Source organism: Clarias gariepinus, chromosome 3 (assembly GCF_024256425.1).
Source record: "Clarias gariepinus isolate MV-2021 ecotype Netherlands chromosome 3, CGAR_prim_01v2, whole genome shotgun sequence".
NCBI lineage: Eukaryota > Metazoa > Chordata > Actinopteri > Siluriformes > Clariidae > Clarias > Clarias gariepinus.
In genome coordinates, this window is record NC_071102.1 from 10,649,884 (window position 1) to 10,668,155 (window position 18,272).

Sequence of the window (18,272 nt, forward strand, 5' to 3'; positions counted from 1 at the left end):
GCCTGAGTGCTTGATCAATATGAACGTTTGGCGTCGGCACATGTGGGCGGCTTCTCTTCAAAGCTAAACTCAAAGCAAAGAGGACTTAGGGCTCTTTGATCTACAGCGGGATAAAAGTGAGGTGATGAATGTTTATATAAGGTTCATAATTATGCAGTGATTTACTCATTTTCTTATATGGGTGGTATATGATTATTTGTGTAGTATAAAAGTTTCCTTCTGCTGAACTTTTAAGATAAAGAAATATAAATATAGCTCTTACCATGTTTATGTGCTTGCAGCAAGCACGTAAGCCATATGATGTCCGGGATGTGATCGAGCAGTACTCTCAAGGCCACGTCAACCTCATGGTGCGCATCAAGGAGCTGCAGAGGAGGTAGGGTACTGCTTCCAACTCAATTCATGCTGCTTTGAAATTAATGCTCCAGATTTAAATACTTTGGAATTTTCTTAATAGAACTAATGTCATTTAATTAATGTCATTTTAATTTCTGTCACATCTGTTAGAGTGCACAGTTAAAATGATGAACATTATATTAATGTGTTAATTATTTGCCTTCCATAGACTGGATCAGAGTTTGGGGAAAATGTCCTTATTCCAGACAAGTTCGGGTAAAGTTGGCGAAATATGTTTTTTCTTTGTCACAATAGAAAAACATGAAGAGAAAAAACACATACTGTAGATACTGTATGTAATGTTTTAAGGGCTGATAATATCAGGGAGAGCGAAAACGTTCTGTACAAAACCAGACTGCAGAATGAATGGAAATAAAATCCTTATACAAAATTTACTATTAGACACCAGAATTTTGCTGGTAATTTAAAAAACTGTTAATATTCTCTTTTCATTTTATAGTATGTTAACTTCTGGGGAAAATGATCAAATGAGTGTGGTCTACAAGGCCTATAAATTGTCCTTAGAGTAAATACATTTTGACAAAAATATATAAATTGGTTCTTAGTTTTTTTCTGTAGTAATTAACCCTACATCATAGATATTAGCAACATTTCTCCATAAGCATAGGGATTATGATTATTTAATGTTGTTGGGTTTTAATTATTATAATTTAGGATTGGTTAATTGATAGGAAACTATTAATTATATACTACTATTTTATTTTTATATATTAAAAATAGACTTTTAGTAATTACTTTACTGGTATTCCTGTATTTATTTATTTTTATTCCTTTCAGAGCGGGTTAGAGACAGAGGCACAAACACAATTGGCTCCAGACTTACAAGGATGGAGGACAAGGTAAGGCCCTGCATTTTTTTAAATCTCAGATTAGGATCCTATCTTTAGCACCACTGGCCTTATTATTGAAATTTTGTACTTCTGAGAAAATGGTGGGAAAGTTTTTTTTTTTTTTTCTGAAGTGAATCGTACTTGAAATACTTCTGCAATCTCTATCTAAATGCCTTTAAAGAGCATCACAAATCTACAGTGTGACGCTGATTCACTGAACATTAATGAAAACAATAAAAAGCTTTTCTGAAGGATATGTAAGCAGTTCTCAGGCTTAGTTTCATTGTTCTTAGTGTCACTTTTTAACTGCTAAGTGCTGAAAAGTACTAAACTCAGTGATGCATGCTGATAAGGATGTTTGTACAGGTTTGACACTCCATTAAAAGAAATATGTGCATGAAAGAGAAAAAAAATTGAACCAAAAGGGTTTCAGGTTAAGGTTGCGATTAGATTCAGGTGTAGAAATAGTATTAATTGGCTGCGTTAAAATCATGTCAGTAAAACATTCTCACATAAATTTTAAGAAAGACAAGTGTGTGTGTTTGTGTGTGTGTGCGTGCGAGCGAGCGTGTGTGTATGTGTGTAGCGTCTTAACTGAATTGACTGACAGCCAAGGACTCAGGAACTTTACAAACACTCACTATGCTCCTGTTCATTTGCCACTCTGGCCCTAAATCCCTTTACAAACACTTTTTTTTTTATCCCAGACATGAACTCCAGGGAAAACGCACAATTACTGACGTACTTCTCTCCCTCCTTCTGTCTGCACTCCCACTCTATGTCTCTCTCTTTTCCTCTGTTCAACTACGTAGACATATTTCGGTTTCCTTATGTCAAAATGCTTATAATAATTAACATGAATACCTAAAAGTTACATCAAAAAAAGCATATCTCAGACAACAGACTATATGACTGCTTCCATGGGTTGACATGATGACCTTCCTTACAATCAATTGGTCTTCTTCCCATAGTACAGTGGTAAACAGGAAGCAGACAGTGTGTGACATAAACAGGAACAAATAGCTGGAGCTTTTTAGGCAAACAGGCGCCTGAGGCATTCCTCTAACTTGCTTGCTGTGTTCTACTCTGCCACCCACTGTGATACCAGCCACTCCAGTATGTGGGACAAAGACATATTACATAACATATTTCACTCATATTATATAACTATAGAAAAATATATATCCAAAATGAGGAATATTTGGTATGATCATTAGATTTGCATTTGCACACTTTTAATCCAAATAGTACAACTTTTATTTGGAAGCTGTTATACAGCTCTGTTCATAGATTCAATGGAGCACTAAGACTAATTTTACTACCCTTTATTGACTCGCTATTACCATTACAAAAGTATTAGGTCTTATAGCTCTCTCACTGTATAGGGATAAGCATAAATCTATTTCACTTACACACTGGAACACACTCACTTAATAAAAGGGGGATAGACAGCACAACAAAGATTTCTGATTTTTTTTTTACAGTATTTTTTTGTCAAATCAGTAATCATGACATGTCCGGGCTGAATAAGAAGCACAATTGACAAAAAAATACTGCACCTGCAACACTTTCTGTCATTCATTATTTTTTATGATTTGTACTTGAATGAATAATAAAGTTATGTCTTTTGAAATGTGAAGTTAAAAATGACAAAATATTCATTTATCAAGCAGGCAAGTGATGCATCCTTTTCATTTATTTTACCTCTTCGGGTATTTTACGTGAGTCTTCTCAATCAGTGCTGACGACATATTTTGAATGTGACAGTAATGCAGATTAGCCTTAGACTATAGTAAGGCTATGTTCACATTATCAGCCTGACATAAGTCAAATCAGATTTTTTTTTTTTAACCCTAATGTGACACAGATCTGATTTTTCCGTGTTGTGTGAACACGCACGATCATGTCTGAGTCATTTTCCTATGTGGTCCTAGAACGGATACATATTCGATATGATATACAGTACAAATACAGTCGACTAACTGCTTACCATCCTCCAAAGCAAAATTCCAAGAATGATTTGGCTTAAATAAGCATCCACTGTGATGTGTTTTAACCCAGATGGAGCAGGCAAAGATGTACTGATGTGTGCATGTGTGACTTTTCAGAGAACTTTTCAGATGTATTAAAGTCTGATAAAAGTCACTTGTAATTATGAATGTGAACCGTCATGACATGCAAAGCGGATCTGACCAAAAAAACTGAATTGAACAATGTGGGCTGGTTTAAGTTGTCTCAAATTTCAGTTTAGTTTTAGGTTTTAAAGCTTGTGAATTTAGCAAGTTTGTTTTTAACAATGAATGAACATTATCGCGAAAGTAGCTTAACAGAAATTTGGATGTAAATTTTATTTATGATGACAACTGGCTAACTGAGATAACCCAAAATGTAATTCGTCATCTTCTGGGTGATACAGGATAGAATGATGATAAAGCATTACTCTTCCACTTCCACAACTGTATGCCAAAATGTCAATACAGATGCAAACAGTAAAGTCTGTTTGTCTGATTACAGTAAAGATTTTCCCTTTAAATCTGTGAAGAAGTGCCAGTGTCATTTACCCCAGCCACCCAAATGACTCAAATGACACACTTTTTAATTATTATTATTATTATTATTATTATTATTTGTGAATACAAACAGTATAATACTAAAAGTAATTTTTAAAACATTTTTCAACAAAGTCTGGCACAGCCGACACTTTTTATTATAGCCTCATCATGCACCACAGAGCTGCACAGGAGAGCCTCGTAGCAGGTAACAGTACTACATCCATTTATCCATTTCTGAGTGAAAAAGACACAGCAACCTGCGACCAACCTGAGAGGCTGAAAGCTAGCATATGTTCCATTTGAGACACTTGAAGGCAGCAACCAAATATTTTTTTCGTACTGATGCTATTTTATGTCATGGAGCAGCTGAATACATTTGGAGGAAAGCAGTTTCTTTCAGCTGCTGCATACATGAGCTCACAGATGTCCGTTTCACTCTGCGTGTCACTCTGATTGACAGGAAAGAGTGTAGTGCTGTTCCTACATCACTAATTAGGCCCCCTACATGCATGTTTTATTTACATAGGCCAGCAAAGTGGCATTATATTCTAAATAAAGAATATACTTTAAGATCATATTATGTAATTTCATCAACAACTTATGATTATCAGTTTAAGCATAAATCATTTTATGTCTCTTAATACATAGCCAGTGATTTTTTTATTTTTTTATTTTTATGGCAGATGTGAAAGATGTCAGCTCTCAGCTGTAAACCATCATGAGAGCAGTCTCATTCCACTCCATTTAATCTGGTTTTGTTTCTCCATGGTTAGAAGGGTGTATATTTGTATATCTCCATCTACGTGGGAGAGCTTGGACATGTTTACATGTGGACTCTTATGCCATGTGCTGGATATCTGTGTATGTTTGCGAATGTGTTTGCATGTGTGTGCCTTAACGCTACCTCGGTATAAACTATGTTGTTGGTCAGAGATGCTCAGCTGGTGATTTGCAATAGGGTGGAGATGCATTTGGCTCCACAGATCACTTAACATGGAAGGACACTCAACCCCATAGCAGTATATCTCCATATGCATCTAAACATGTACTGTAAATATATTGCTGCTTCATGTCTGGAAAAATTGATAATGGAGTAAATAAATCACTATAGTTTTTAGACGTGTTTTATTATGAATTTTCTGAATGCTACAAGGAAATGGTTGTACATGATGGGATAAAGGTATTTCATTGTTTAAAATTCCTGGAAGTATTAACACCTTGGGAATGTCAACAAAACTAGCACTCACTAGGAGTCCGGGAATAACTAAAATAACTAAAATAGCAACTACAATACCACAAATTGCTCGTGTTATTAAAAGCTTAATAAATATACAGCAAGTTTTAAGAAGCACAAATTGTAACATTCCTGAAACAATGGTTCTGTAATGTTAAAAAAAGAAAACATCTGCTTAAATAAAAAAGTTTTATCTAAAAAAATTTACTTGCCTACTATTTAAAAAATCCAGACAGAAATATCAATAGTGTGCTAATGTTCCATAAACAACAGTGATGTAAAAAAAAAAAAAAAACTTAAAGGAACCTTTACAAACTTAATGTGAAACAGTAGAGAGAAGATTACATCATTTTCTTTCTATTTTCTGAAATTTAAGAGAACAAAGCAAGGAATGTTCTTCAATCAAAATTAGTGTTTAATTCTATTTTATTCGTATAACAACTAAAACCTTATCACAGGCAGCTTAACAGAAATCCCGATGTAGATTTATATTTAGATCCCTAATAAGAAAAGCCAGAGATAACAATAGCTAGAAACAACTCTTTAAAATGATATAAAGCAGAAACTTCAAGAGTAAACAAACTGCTTTTAGGTGACAGTATAAATCATTATGTGCCTACTGTAGTATACAATATGTCAAACAGTACAGAGCTGTTGAAAAAATATTAGTTAATGAGTCCTAGGTTGAGCATAGGATGGTGTTCATGACTACAGCAGCAGTTCTTATGTACAAATCTAATGTATCCATGGGAGATTTGGGGCATTCATGGGGTAACTGTTTTTGGAAAGTGTGAATGTTAAGAAAGTGTCTATAAAATTATTCGTAACCACAATATTTAGAGAATTATCAGATGTTCCTGTCACTTGAACGGTTCTTGTTAAAGATTTTCTTTGAAGATTCTCAAAAATCTGACAGTTGCCCAGCTGCTTTGTATTACATGTGACTTTCCGTGATACACTCTTTTGTATCTTGTGTCCAGATCACACATATGGACAAGACTCTGAACCGCATGGCGGAATCGCTGAACCTCCTTGTGAAGAGGGAGAGCGATGTGAGCAGTGTGGTAGGAGCAGTCGAAGGTGAACGGACGCACACGCAAACACACGACCTCAGTCTGCCCACATATGAACAGCTATGTCCGTCTGCCCTCGAGGAGAGCTCTTGAGCTGGAGTAGCCTCCAAACGCAACTGCCTTGTACAAGTTGGAGACGAGTAGACAGACAAATGAACACTAAATCTGTACTTAAGCTTCATTAGATTTACTCAGTTGGACCAATCATAACAAGTCACTCTGTAAGACGGTTTTAAAAAAAGATGGAATCTCTCATACACGTATAGTAGGACTTGGATTGCTGATTAGGTGTGGTGTGTTTACTGCATAAGGAAAATATGTAAGATCATTTTTATTTGCTCCAGTTTCTTGATATGCTATTTGATATTAAATCAGGGTTTTTATGGTTTTAAAGCAAGGTATGGGGATGCTTATGGCAAACTATACACATCCGAATGGTTGCATAAATATTTATTTATTCCAGCCATCGGGTTGTTTTGCAATCTGTACATTTGAAATCGAGTTTATTTATTACAACATGTGTACATTAATTCACAAATGCATACATGTACCGATTTCTGGTTGCATAAAAATATTAGTTTTTTTTAGATAATGAACCAGATGTTATCTGGTTTTATTCCATTACCAACACTGCTAAATCATTTTCTTGATTTTTATACCTGCTTCTTTACTAGTTTTCAATATTAAATATTAAGCATCACTAAATTGTTTGTTTGTATTACTTTTCAATGAGTTCCCATCTTGAAACTGTTTCTCTGTCTGTGGACTTCCCGCTCTTTTTTTTTTTTTTTTGGTTCTTACTATCGATCTTTAGTGGTTCGATGGCGATGTGCAGGCATTCATGGCATTCAGAAACAGTTGTAATCCTTTTTCTAAAAAGTCTTTCAGCTACGCTTGAATTCCTTTAGTTCATCCTGACAGATCAATGAGTTACGCAGCACACGACCATATGGGCAGCACCATGACCTGTGACCCCTTTGCGATACCTCTGCTCTTTTGGGTGAAGGGGTTTGTTACTATGGAGATGACTCGATGTGCACCCCCTGACCCCAAGTTGTGAAGGAACATGGTCATTCCTCTGCTACTTGCAATTATTGCTTATCATAAGGACTAGTGTTGGCAGTAAGGTGTGCAACATTTAGCTTTTTTCTGTAACAGTGTGTTTACTATCTATCACAACTGGAATTTACAAAATTTTCAACTTTTTTAAACTATTTGTCCAAACTACTTTGACATATTTGGTTTTTAAATAAACTCTGTTGCATAGAGTTTTTTTTTTTTTTACTAGTAACTAGTCATTCTTTAGAATTTTCTAGAACACACTTTTTGTTTATTGTCTTTGTTAAAACCCATTTCCAGCTTGAGTCAACTTGGTTAAAATAACATTTTTCACTAGATTTTGCTTTGTTCAAAATTGCATTTAGTTCTTCTTTTTTTTACGTAACAAATGACTCAGTTCAACATATTAATTGGTGATCTATATATAAAGTTTCAGTACAGTAACGTTCTGCACATGACTTCCTTATGGTGACTATCTTCTACGTTTTAAGAAAAAATTGCCTTCTGCAAAACACATGTGACATTTTTATATTTTTATTTCTATTAACATTCCCTAATCTTCTGATAATAAATACATATACATGTAAAAAATGCTAAAGACAAGCATGGCTCAAGCCTCTTATCTAACCTTCTTTCAGAAGGACTCAAAAGCATTTAAACATCGTGTAGGCCTGACACAGCTGACTCTCAACAAAGAGGGGTTTAAATTCCTAGAAAAAAAAGCACAGAAGGTGAGTGAGTGACAAGAGCCAAGCATAGCCACAGCAGTGACTGTTCTTTAGACTTTGCTACCCTGCAACACGACAACTGTGTCAACAGTAAAGGCAAGAGGACAACAGAGCAAGCAGGCAGCATGGAGGGCAGGCCTTGCTACTGTGGGGGTCTGGGCCATATGCCGCCACATAAATGATGGGCCTTTGTTATGCGTTTAAAAGGATGCACTGCTGCCACTTTTTCGGAGACTGCTGAGCAAACTTGGGGAGCAAATGCCATTAATTCAAGCTAGTGAACCTATAGAGGTGTATCCAACCTTAAAGACACAGCTTGCCAGTGCCTCAGCTAGTTTTATGGGCCAAATGATTCAGGGAGAAAAAGAAGCGCCTTGACGTGGAAAAGGGTAGAGTATCTGGAAAATGGATGGTTTGATGGTTTGGCAGCAGTTTGATGGTGTGCTAGATATAATAGGGTTAGGAGCGCTCAAAAGTGTTTTTTTCCACAAATGTGGGTCGTAAATAAGAGCTTTATCACATGCAATCACATGCTCCAGTTCAATATGATGTACTGTATTAAGCAACTATGTTATGTTTGGTATTAAATTGAACATTGTTTTATTTTTTCCACTAATGTCACCTTAATGAACTAAGAGCTGGACAAACAAATAAATTCAGGTACAAGACCTGACTTCACTGAGGTGTGTACAGATTGCTAGAGGATGAATGGCTGTGGCTCTTTGGGATTTCTATGAGTCAATCGGGTGGTCCCAAGAGTCTCAGAAAATCATCCATCTGGTTAGAAATCCCACTGGTAATGGTACAGCATATTGACAATCTGGACATAATGATTTTATTGTAAAAGATCAAATAATGAGGTCCCAGTGTAACCCTTAGGGTGTATAGACCCATAAATTGGTTTGATATGTCTGTGATATATGGAGCATATGTAATATTATTACAGATATTTTGACATAACATGCAAAGTCAGTAAACCCTGTCAATTCAATTTTATTTATATAGCGCTTTTATCAATGGTCATTGGTCAATATCAATGGTCAATCTAGTGCAATAACAACAAAACAATGTGAAATTGCACTTCGGAAGGTAAAATGAGGATTTAGGATGAGGAGGCTTTTCCATCTTCAGGCAGAGATGAGCTTTTTTGTGTAAGCTGGATTCATTCAGTAAAACGTAGTTGCCTTGCTTTTGTTTTAAAATCATTAAGGCAGGGAAAAAATCCTTCCAGTTTGGAAATTAATGTCATCACTCAGCTGATACAAAAAGGGCCGCTGATCAAAAGGAAGGCAGATTAGACATGAGACCTGTCGTTCATCTTCGGGGTCTGATGGGAGCCTTGTGGGGTTGGGGGGGGGGGAGGGGCAATCTCTGTTTTCTCGCACACGACTGCAGATAGGGCAGAAAAGCCAAACCAAACAGAGGATTTGGGGGCGCATAGGGCTCCCATTAAGACGCAAAGGCTCATTTGCAGGTGAATGCGATGGCACTCGCTCGGCCTGACGCGCCTTTCGCTCCTTTTGTTCCGCTGCGGCCTTTTTTTCCTGCCAGATGGTCGGAGAAATGAGACACGCCCAGTTCCTCCCACCGACTGCGTTTTACCGCAGAAATAATACAAAATCACGGGAAAAATATAAGCAACGAATTTATACGCTTATACAGTTTATATGTGATGATTCTGCTGGTGAGGTTCGTCTTTATGTAAAGGGGAAAAACCAATTGTACTTTTAGAAAAGATCAAGAAGGCAAGAAAGAAAAAGAAAGTTTTCTGATTTAGAATGCATTTTCGTTTATTGTAAAATTTGTCTTAGATTCCGTGGTGCCTATAATTTCTAAAAAACCAAACAGTTCCAAATAATTAACAAATTCATTAGTCTTTACAGATCACAAAGTAAGGGGACCTGGATTATCCGAATTATTACACAATATATTGTGTTAAATTTACATTCATTTTATGCTAATTTTATTTTATAACATGGCATTAAGAAAGCAACTCAATTTTATGCGCTATTTTATATAAAAATCAGCAAATCTGTCTTGTTTCCAAAAAGCATTGAAACACATAGACGATCTCTAAGCATCACATTGAATGATCTCTTTCTCTCTCTCTCTCTCTCCCGCTCTAATGATTATCTTAAATTATCTTCTTTGCAGACATTTCTCTCTAAACTTTGAAATTTGATTTCGAAATCATGAAAAATGAAAGAAAACATTTCTAAAATTTCTAGGTGTACACTAAATAATCCTTTATAGGTTTGCTTTATAGGTTAATTAAAAAAGGTTTTACTGTTACGATTAACTGCAAACAGGAAATTCAGTGTCACATATGTCTAGATAAATATTTCAGTGGAAATTATTATTTACAAATAATAATTATAATACAAAAAGTGACCAAAAAGAGAGGTTTTTTTTATTAAAAAAGAGAAGTTTTCTTGCTACTTATCTGGGAAGTATATATATATATATATATATAGTATATAGTATGTATATATATATATATATATATATATATATATATGTATGTATATATATATATATATATATATATATATATATATATAAACTATATGTAAAGGCTAACTCTGCAACTTGATGGTTGTTTTAAAGTGTCTAGAAATCATTTTCGTTTTGGTTGGGACTTTAGAACGTTTGATTCTAAGAGGCATGTCTAATTAGTCGTGTTGTTGTTGTGGCTATCTTGCGCTGTTATTTACCCTGCATGTGTGTAGGTATAGAGTGGGAGGCAGGTGGTTGGCGTGTGTGTGTATGTTTATAGCAGGAGCCCGTTTTGTTCCGCGGGTCTCCGTAAGTGTTTCATTAGCTGAGAGGGCGCTGAAAATGAAGCTCTTACACTGGGACAAAGCGAATGGGGGTTGTGTTTCTCAGAGGGCACCTGCCTCCTCCTTCATTATGGAGAGAGAAAATGGCCTTTAAATCCCCCTATAACCGAGCAGCTGTCCAGGGTGGAACAGCTGAGAGGCTAAAACTTCTTATTCCCCCTCTCTCTCTCTCTTTTTTTGTTGTTACTCTCAAATGTTCACATCCAATAAGTACAAAGGGCAGAACATTTCTTTCAACCCTCCTAACACCCCCCCCCCCCCACCCTCAAGGTATTGAGATATTATAATCCTGCTCAAGACAGACACAACAATACCACGGAGTAAACAAAAATATAATTTATTTTTTTCATTCAATTCCTCAACACAAAGCAACTATTTACATATATATTAAAGAAGAGGCTCAGAATCATTATTTGCATCGTGACGTCATCCAACAAACTTAAATAAAAACAAAATATTGCAGTAAATAAACAATAGCTGTAAATAAAAGCATGACACTATCAAAGATCATAAATAAAACATAAGTTAGTAGTATATTCTTCCACATGTAGTAAAAAAAAATCAGATACTAAATTATATAAGAAACAATGTAACCTAAAAAATAAAATTAACAAAAGATCAAGGAATAATAAAAATAATAATATTAAACAATAACAGTAACAATAATAAAATAATTGCACCATTTAGACGTTGTAACACTGCAACCAAGTCTGTTCTGGTATAGAGCCAGTATTGCTACATTAAATCAGAGTAAATTACTTTTTTTTTTTTAAGGAAAAAATAAAAAGGCTTCAGTTCGTCCTCGATGTGTCCTTCATCTGCTCAGCAGATACAACACGGGACTTCTGCTTTTCTTAGTGCAAGTCATCTAGAAAAAGAAACAAAAACACCGGTTATGATTAAATATACTGAAAGCTTTACTAACCAGACTGTAACTAATTAAGTACATTGAATGTGTGCAATTAGGTGTATAGCTTCTCACAGGAATGTAGACTTTTAACGGCGAAACAAATAGTCATAGAAGTAGTTAGCTTCCTTCTATTGTTAAGGCTGTTTTGCAAATACAATGTCTGTTTCGTGTGTATTTACACTACAGCAATAAACGGGAAATGTTCTGACTTGCAGCGCCTACCATCTGATTCTTTTGCGTGGGGTAACTTCTGCAGGGATGGTGGACGGGGATGTGCGATCTGTCTGCTTTGACTCACAGTTCCTTTTTCTTCTGGGGAAGAAATCTGGATAAAAGAAGGACTGATGTTAGAAATAATAATAACAAAAATAACAACAACAACAATAATATTAATTTGTAAGTATTGAACTATTATTTTTAAATGACAACTAAGCCTAGGTTACTTCTAATACCTTAAAACATAAGGCGATTATATCCTTACAGCGTCTATCTGATTTAATCTATATTACCTGTAATGTGCGTAGTGTTGTTTCTTGACGCGTCCAGCAAAGAGGTCTTTCTTTTCCGGCGCACAGAAGTGCCAGGTCCTCTAGCGTTCAGCGTTCCGGAGCGGTTTTCCTGGTTCACCTCAGCAGATGGAGTTGGAGCTTGAGCGGAACTCTGGGCTTCACTTTTAAATCCACACTCCGCGCTGGGCTCGGCGTCTCTCGAGTTAGCATCACGCGCTTTCCCGCTACGCACCGACTCCGTATAGAAAGCTGGCACGCTGCTTACTGTTATTTCCTCCCATTCGTAATGTCCAGGCAACGGCACATTCTGCTCGAAGTTAAAGTTCCAGCGGGTCTGGTCCTGTTCCGAAATTTCCTGCAGTCTGCGCTTCATCTCGCAGTTCAGCTCTTCGTGATCCACGGGTCCGAAGAGATTGCGGCAGACCCTAGTGCGGGCGAGGTGAGGAAAAGTCCTCCGTGCGGCGTGTCGCTCCCACATGCTCTGTATGTCCACATTAGCCATGACGCGCTGCACTTAGGATGACTTTCCTCAGAACGGAACCGGCTTTTGCGTTAGAAAGTTTTTGTCTTGATCAATTTATATTTCTGTTGTTGCTGTTTGAAGGCGCGTGCATACAAAGCAGCAAACAGGGATTGGTTCGCTCCAGGCCCCGCCTTTTTAGCCAAACCCCGCCCCCTTGAAGCGTATTGGCTAGAAGCGGATAGCGAATGAGCGCAATGCATCTTTCTTGTATTTATTTGAGTTGATGTAAATACACAAAAAAGCTAGATAGTTCTGAACGTTAGGGAACCGTGATGCTAAGATGAAAAAGGACGTAAAAGCCACAACTGATTGAGCATAAATGCATAATGTACACAAATAATGTACAAAAATGTATTCTTTAATATTTTATGCGACACATCAGACGAAGATGTTGTGTTTTTCTTTAAATATTATAAACGTCATTCATGAGCCACGTGACCCAGCGTGACCTTTTTAAGAAACTGTAAAAACAAATCACCGCTGATTATACGGAGAGGCCATTTTGTTATTTTCCTGATATCAAACATAGCTATTACACAAAACGTCCTATATTTTAACGTATTACCTTTGTTGCAAATAAAGGCCCCAAAATGCTTTTCCAATGTGCGCAATGTTTCTATGTAGCGTAGTTTTATTAGTTGAGGCCTACATAATCAAGGAGGTACTTGCTGTATAACGGACGTATAACGTATAACGGAAGTGGATAATATACGGAGAGATCCATATAGCTTATTTTTATATATGACGTGAACGTTTTCAAAAATTACCAGTAAGAATATTTTAAAAAATGCATTTCTTCTGCTATACCATGTAGCTCCTTTTTTTTTTTTTTGCTCTTGGTCAGTGTTCGTAGTAAAATAATGTCAAGATTAATTTTTAATATCATATTGATGTTACATTACAATTGAAATTAATAGTATAAAAAACGAAATATTAAATTAGCAACAGAGTCATTTTTTCTATTATTGTTAATGTTCTTATTGTTTGTGATGGTAGTAGTAATCTTAGGAGTTAAACTAGCACGTATAAACTTCGTTTGTATAAAATTTTTTTTATATATATAACGTTATGTGTGTGTGTGTGTGTGTGTGTGTGTGTGAACATGCATGCCTTTCTATAAACTGTAAGCCCCACAATAAAAATAAAAGTAAGAGGACATATGTTATTAGCCTAACTATTTATATTTTGGGCACATTATTAGCCGGGCAAGTTTTGTAGAAAAAAGCAGCCTAAAAAATGTTACTTTAGTAAAACAGTGAAATCAATTCCGCAAAATGTACTCTCATAATTACAGCTAAAGAGTATTTCGTTTTTTTTATAACACGATTTAGCGAATGCCTACTAAAAGTTACAATAAATTTTAATAAAAGGTCAAAGTGAATATAAGAAACACACTTGTCTGATTTAGGGGACAGAATTTTTACTCGAATTTTAGAGCACTGAATTAAAGTTTGAAATTTAAAAACGGTATAAAACTCAGTTTACAGTTTGCAGCCGAATCCTGAATTTACAGATAGCAAATTATTTTGTTAAATGCAAATAATTTACATTTCTTATTTTTCAAGGTCGTGATTATATTTTAGTAAATTTATTATATATTTAAGTAAATATGTCGTATGTCATAACCGTGGTTTAGTCAGTCGTCTAAATGAAAAATTATGTTGTTTTTCTGCATCTTTTTTCGTTCTCTTTTTGTTGCTCTTTTTTCACGCTGCTATAATATATAAACAATTCTCACTGGAACCTGTAAAACTGTTGCGTTACATTATTACATTATTAATCATTATCAATCATTATCAATCAAACAAAAAAATGGGGGGGGGCCTAAAATTCCCCTCTACAGATAATGCAGTCAATCTTGGATTCGTATACTGTAATTGTGAGCGTATTCATATTACAAACAATGTCCTTAAGACCATCAAAGTCGGCCAGTTTACAAGTAAGAGACATTAACACATCTGATAATCCCTGATTAAACCATCACACTCAGACACGAGATCTACATCAAACCTATCCTGAAACTAGAGGTAGGCTGTAGGCTAGATTGTATTAGCTAGAGCTATCTATCTATCTATCTATCTGTCTTTTTTTGTGGAGTATTGGGGGTGGGGTTTAAGTGGGGGTTGTATTTACCAATAATTAACATCTGCGGTTCTTGAACAGTTTCACAAAGTTTTTTGTGTCGCACTGCTCTCTTGTGGCCACTTAGACAAACTGCATTGTTTATTTCCATCCTTATAGGAACCCCTGTAGTCCAACTGGGGACAGTGGAGGCCAACAGTGATTATCATTGTATTTATTCCCGTTTTACAAGCATAGTGGGACCTCTGTTCAACATCCACATGGGCATTTACACACAATACACAATTTGGGAATGCCAATCAGTCTAATCTGCATGTCTTTTTTATGTGTAAGGAAACCGGAGTATCCGGAGGAAACGCACCAAGGATGGGGAGAACATGCAAACTCCATGCACACAGACCCCGAGGCGGGACTCAAACACAGACCCAGGATGTGCAAGGCGACAGTTCTAACCACTAAGCCACCGTGTGGCCTATGTCATTTATGTATATATTTTCAATTGTAATTATTAATTGTTTGCTTAAACATTAGGGCATTTTAAGCTTGATCCCAGGTTATAAGCTACAAGGAGTTGCAGACTTTATGAACATGTTCTTGTGGGTTCCTTCTGGATTCTCCAGTTCCCTTTTACCTTAAATAAACATGCCAGTAGGTAGACATGCAAATCTTGCAAAGGTGTGTGTGTATGTGTGTGTTAACCCTACAATGATCATTTCATTACTTTAAAGACATTTTATAAATTTTGTGTTTTTGCTGTTCAAAGCCCTGTCAGAATGGTACTTATATCAAACAATCCTTCAAGCGTGAGTCAGTCTTGAAGTCAATATTTAGTTTTTACGTTGGAATTATGTTATGACAGGAAATAAAAAGCATCCTAATTCATACAGTAAAGATTATCTCAAAGAAACACACAATAATAGCACACAATAAAGCTGGCAGCGGGCACCTGGAAGCTTGAGCAGCCCGTTGTTTACTGAGAACAGGTGAGCTACAGTAAATCAGTCCATTACGTGCACCCAGGCTGAAAGAACAGGTGAGCTACAGTAAACAAATACATTAAGTGCACACACAGAGAGCAGCAACATGCAGTGCATGTGGTCAGGCATCCAGACAATAACCAACTACAGGAACATACCACCTGACTGTGACAGAGGTCAAGGTGTGGTATAATATGGTGGCAGGGAAAATCACATTTCTTCATAGATGGTGTGAGGAAATCTTTATGCAGAATTAAGTAATGGAAGGTGGCTTGACCAGAAAACATACCTGGCAAGGTGCGCCAAAAGATATCTGGACAAGACAGATGTTCTCTTGACATTTTCAACATTTCCCTGAGCAGCACTATCTTTGCAACTTACTTCAAGATCAACACCATTTTCTTGGTAGAATATAGTTCAGAGGATGTAGATATTGTACTCTGCTGGGGGGATTCTTGACTATGGAGCTGGTGTTGAGGGATCAGGTGAGTTGATTTTTGAGGCAAATTATGTTTAAAGATTTAATATAATAATTTCAATTCCTCAATACCTGATTGGAAAGCTGAGCTTGCAACTGGATCCTACTGGACTGAGTTTCAGTCTCTTATGTTCACTCTGCTGACTCATGACTGTGCAGCAATGCATCACAACTCATGTCATCAAGGTCTCTGGTGACACAACTGTAGAGGGTCTCATTAGCAAGAACAATGAGTCAGCAAACAAAAGCTAACATACTGGTGCAGAGCCAACAAAATAAATGATTGTTGACTTTTGTAAAGCACAGAACTACTGTACCACTCTCCGCTGGACATCGACAGCTCCTCTGAGGAGATCATCCAGATCACCAAATACCTTTATGTTTATCAGGCAAAAAACCTCATCTGGTCCCCCAACACCAGCTTCGTAGTCAAGGATCCCCCAGCAGAGTATTTACATCCTGAGAACTATATTCTACAGAGGGACTATCGAGAGCATCCTGAGCAGCTCCATCACTGTCTGGTTTGGAAATGGCAGCATCTCGGATTGCAAGACCCTGCAGCGGTTAGTGAGGACAGCTGAGAGAGACATTTGAGTATCTCTTCCCTTTATTAGTCATTTTCAATAAATGCTGCATCTGGATAGCCACCAGCATTGTCGCTCTCCCCAAGGCAGATAAGATATTGGACTACTGATCGGAAAAGTCCCAGAACAATGCAAGGAGAAGGGTGTCTGCCAAATGCCGTAGATGTAGATCACAGCACCCAAACAAAGCTTGCCCCTTGGCAAGAGGTACTGAATTGTTCAGGCCCACACCTGTTAGACTGTGTAACAGTTTCTTCCCCCAAGCCATCAGACTCCTCAATGAAATCCTTTACTCTTCTTCCCTTTTCAGTAATTACTGTAGACCTGTGCTGTTCGCTCACGCTTTAACACACCTTACATAGTCGCATGCACATGGACATGGCTAAAGTTGCCTGAGCATTAGATTATTTGCCATCTTTGGCCGAGCTGAATCTCTGGAGGAAAAAATAGATACACAAGTAATTTTTTTTTTTTTTCTGTTTTATCAACTCAAATGCAATATCATACAAACATTTATCACCTTTAAAGTAAAAAGATTATTGAAGATTATATGACACTGCACAATCCACACTATGGAAAAATTGTTCTGATAATATTATTGATATAATCAATTAATTAATGAACTTCTTTTTATTATTATTAGGGCCCAAGCACTATACGGTGCGTAGGACCCTATTGTTTTCCTAAGGATTTTTTTTCCCACCCTTTTGAGCTTTTTGGGTGTCTTAACAATGCTCGAAAATTGAGCCGAAAACTTTCGCTTGTCCTGGGCTCAATTCAACAGAAGTCGTCACCAAACCGGGCCGATGTGATCTAAAGACATTGAGGATGCGGAATTGCGGAGGGATTTTTGATATCTCAAAGTTAAATCAAAAATATATATTATATAAATTTTTTTTTATTATATATCAAATTATCACAGCTCAGCCATGAAAAATGATGAATAACTTTCTGTGTGGCATTCTATTGAGCGACATTATATTCAGTGACATGTCAGTGACATCATGTTTAGTTACATCATATTGAGTAACGTCATAGTGTGATGCTTATTTTCCAGCATCTGTGGGTTATTCTACAGTACACACGTACACACACACACACACACACACACACACACATTACAAATGTTAACACTCTCACACTCACACAGACGAACACATACACAAACACACTCATATATCATATATCAAAAATTTTAACACTTACACACTCACATCTCTTTCTCACACACACATCACACACATACTAACACACACACACACACACACACACACACACACACACACACACAAACATGCACAAGCTCATTTACTCGTCACACACAGACTGAAACATCCACACAAACACACACACCTCTCTCTTTCTCACACACTCTCACACACTCTCACACACACACACACACACACACACACACACACACACACACACACACACACACACACACACACACACACACACACACACACACACTCAACA

The 18,272-nt window shown here is 36.7% G+C and overlaps 2 protein-coding genes and 1 long non-coding RNA gene across 5 annotated transcripts in view; 2 read left to right on the forward strand and 1 right to left on the reverse strand.

Annotated features, from left to right (window-relative positions):
- kcnq1.1 (potassium voltage-gated channel, KQT-like subfamily, member 1.1) overlaps positions 1 to 6,762 on the forward strand; it is a 39,997-nt gene extending 33,235 nt beyond the window's left edge. For all 3 annotated transcript variants that reach the window (XM_053493436.1, XM_053493437.1, XM_053493438.1), the window contains 4 exons: positions 282 to 376; positions 566 to 612; positions 1,195 to 1,256; positions 6,014 to 6,762. In XM_053493436.1, coding sequence (XP_053349411.1) covers positions 282 to 376; positions 566 to 612; positions 1,195 to 1,256; positions 6,014 to 6,199 — 390 coding nt within the window. In that variant the 3' untranslated portion in view covers positions 6,200 to 6,762. The remainder of the gene's footprint in view (positions 1 to 281; positions 377 to 565; positions 613 to 1,194; positions 1,257 to 6,013) is intronic.
- A 4,292-nt stretch (positions 6,763 to 11,054) lies between these two features.
- Positions 11,055 to 13,365, reverse strand: cdkn1ca (cyclin-dependent kinase inhibitor 1Ca). Its single transcript, XM_053493439.1, has 3 exons — positions 12,153 to 13,365; positions 11,866 to 11,968; positions 11,055 to 11,601 (listed from the first exon to the last, which is right to left on the reverse strand). Coding segments are annotated over exons 1-3 (606 nt in total). The 5' UTR covers positions 12,655 to 13,365; the 3' UTR covers positions 11,055 to 11,600.
- Positions 11,910 to 15,425, forward strand: LOC128519641 (uncharacterized). Its single transcript, XR_008357866.1, has 2 exons — positions 11,910 to 12,039; positions 14,917 to 15,425. It is a non-coding gene; the product is annotated as an uncharacterized LOC128519641 (long non-coding RNA).
- Positions 15,426 to 18,272: the final 2,847 nt, after the last annotated feature.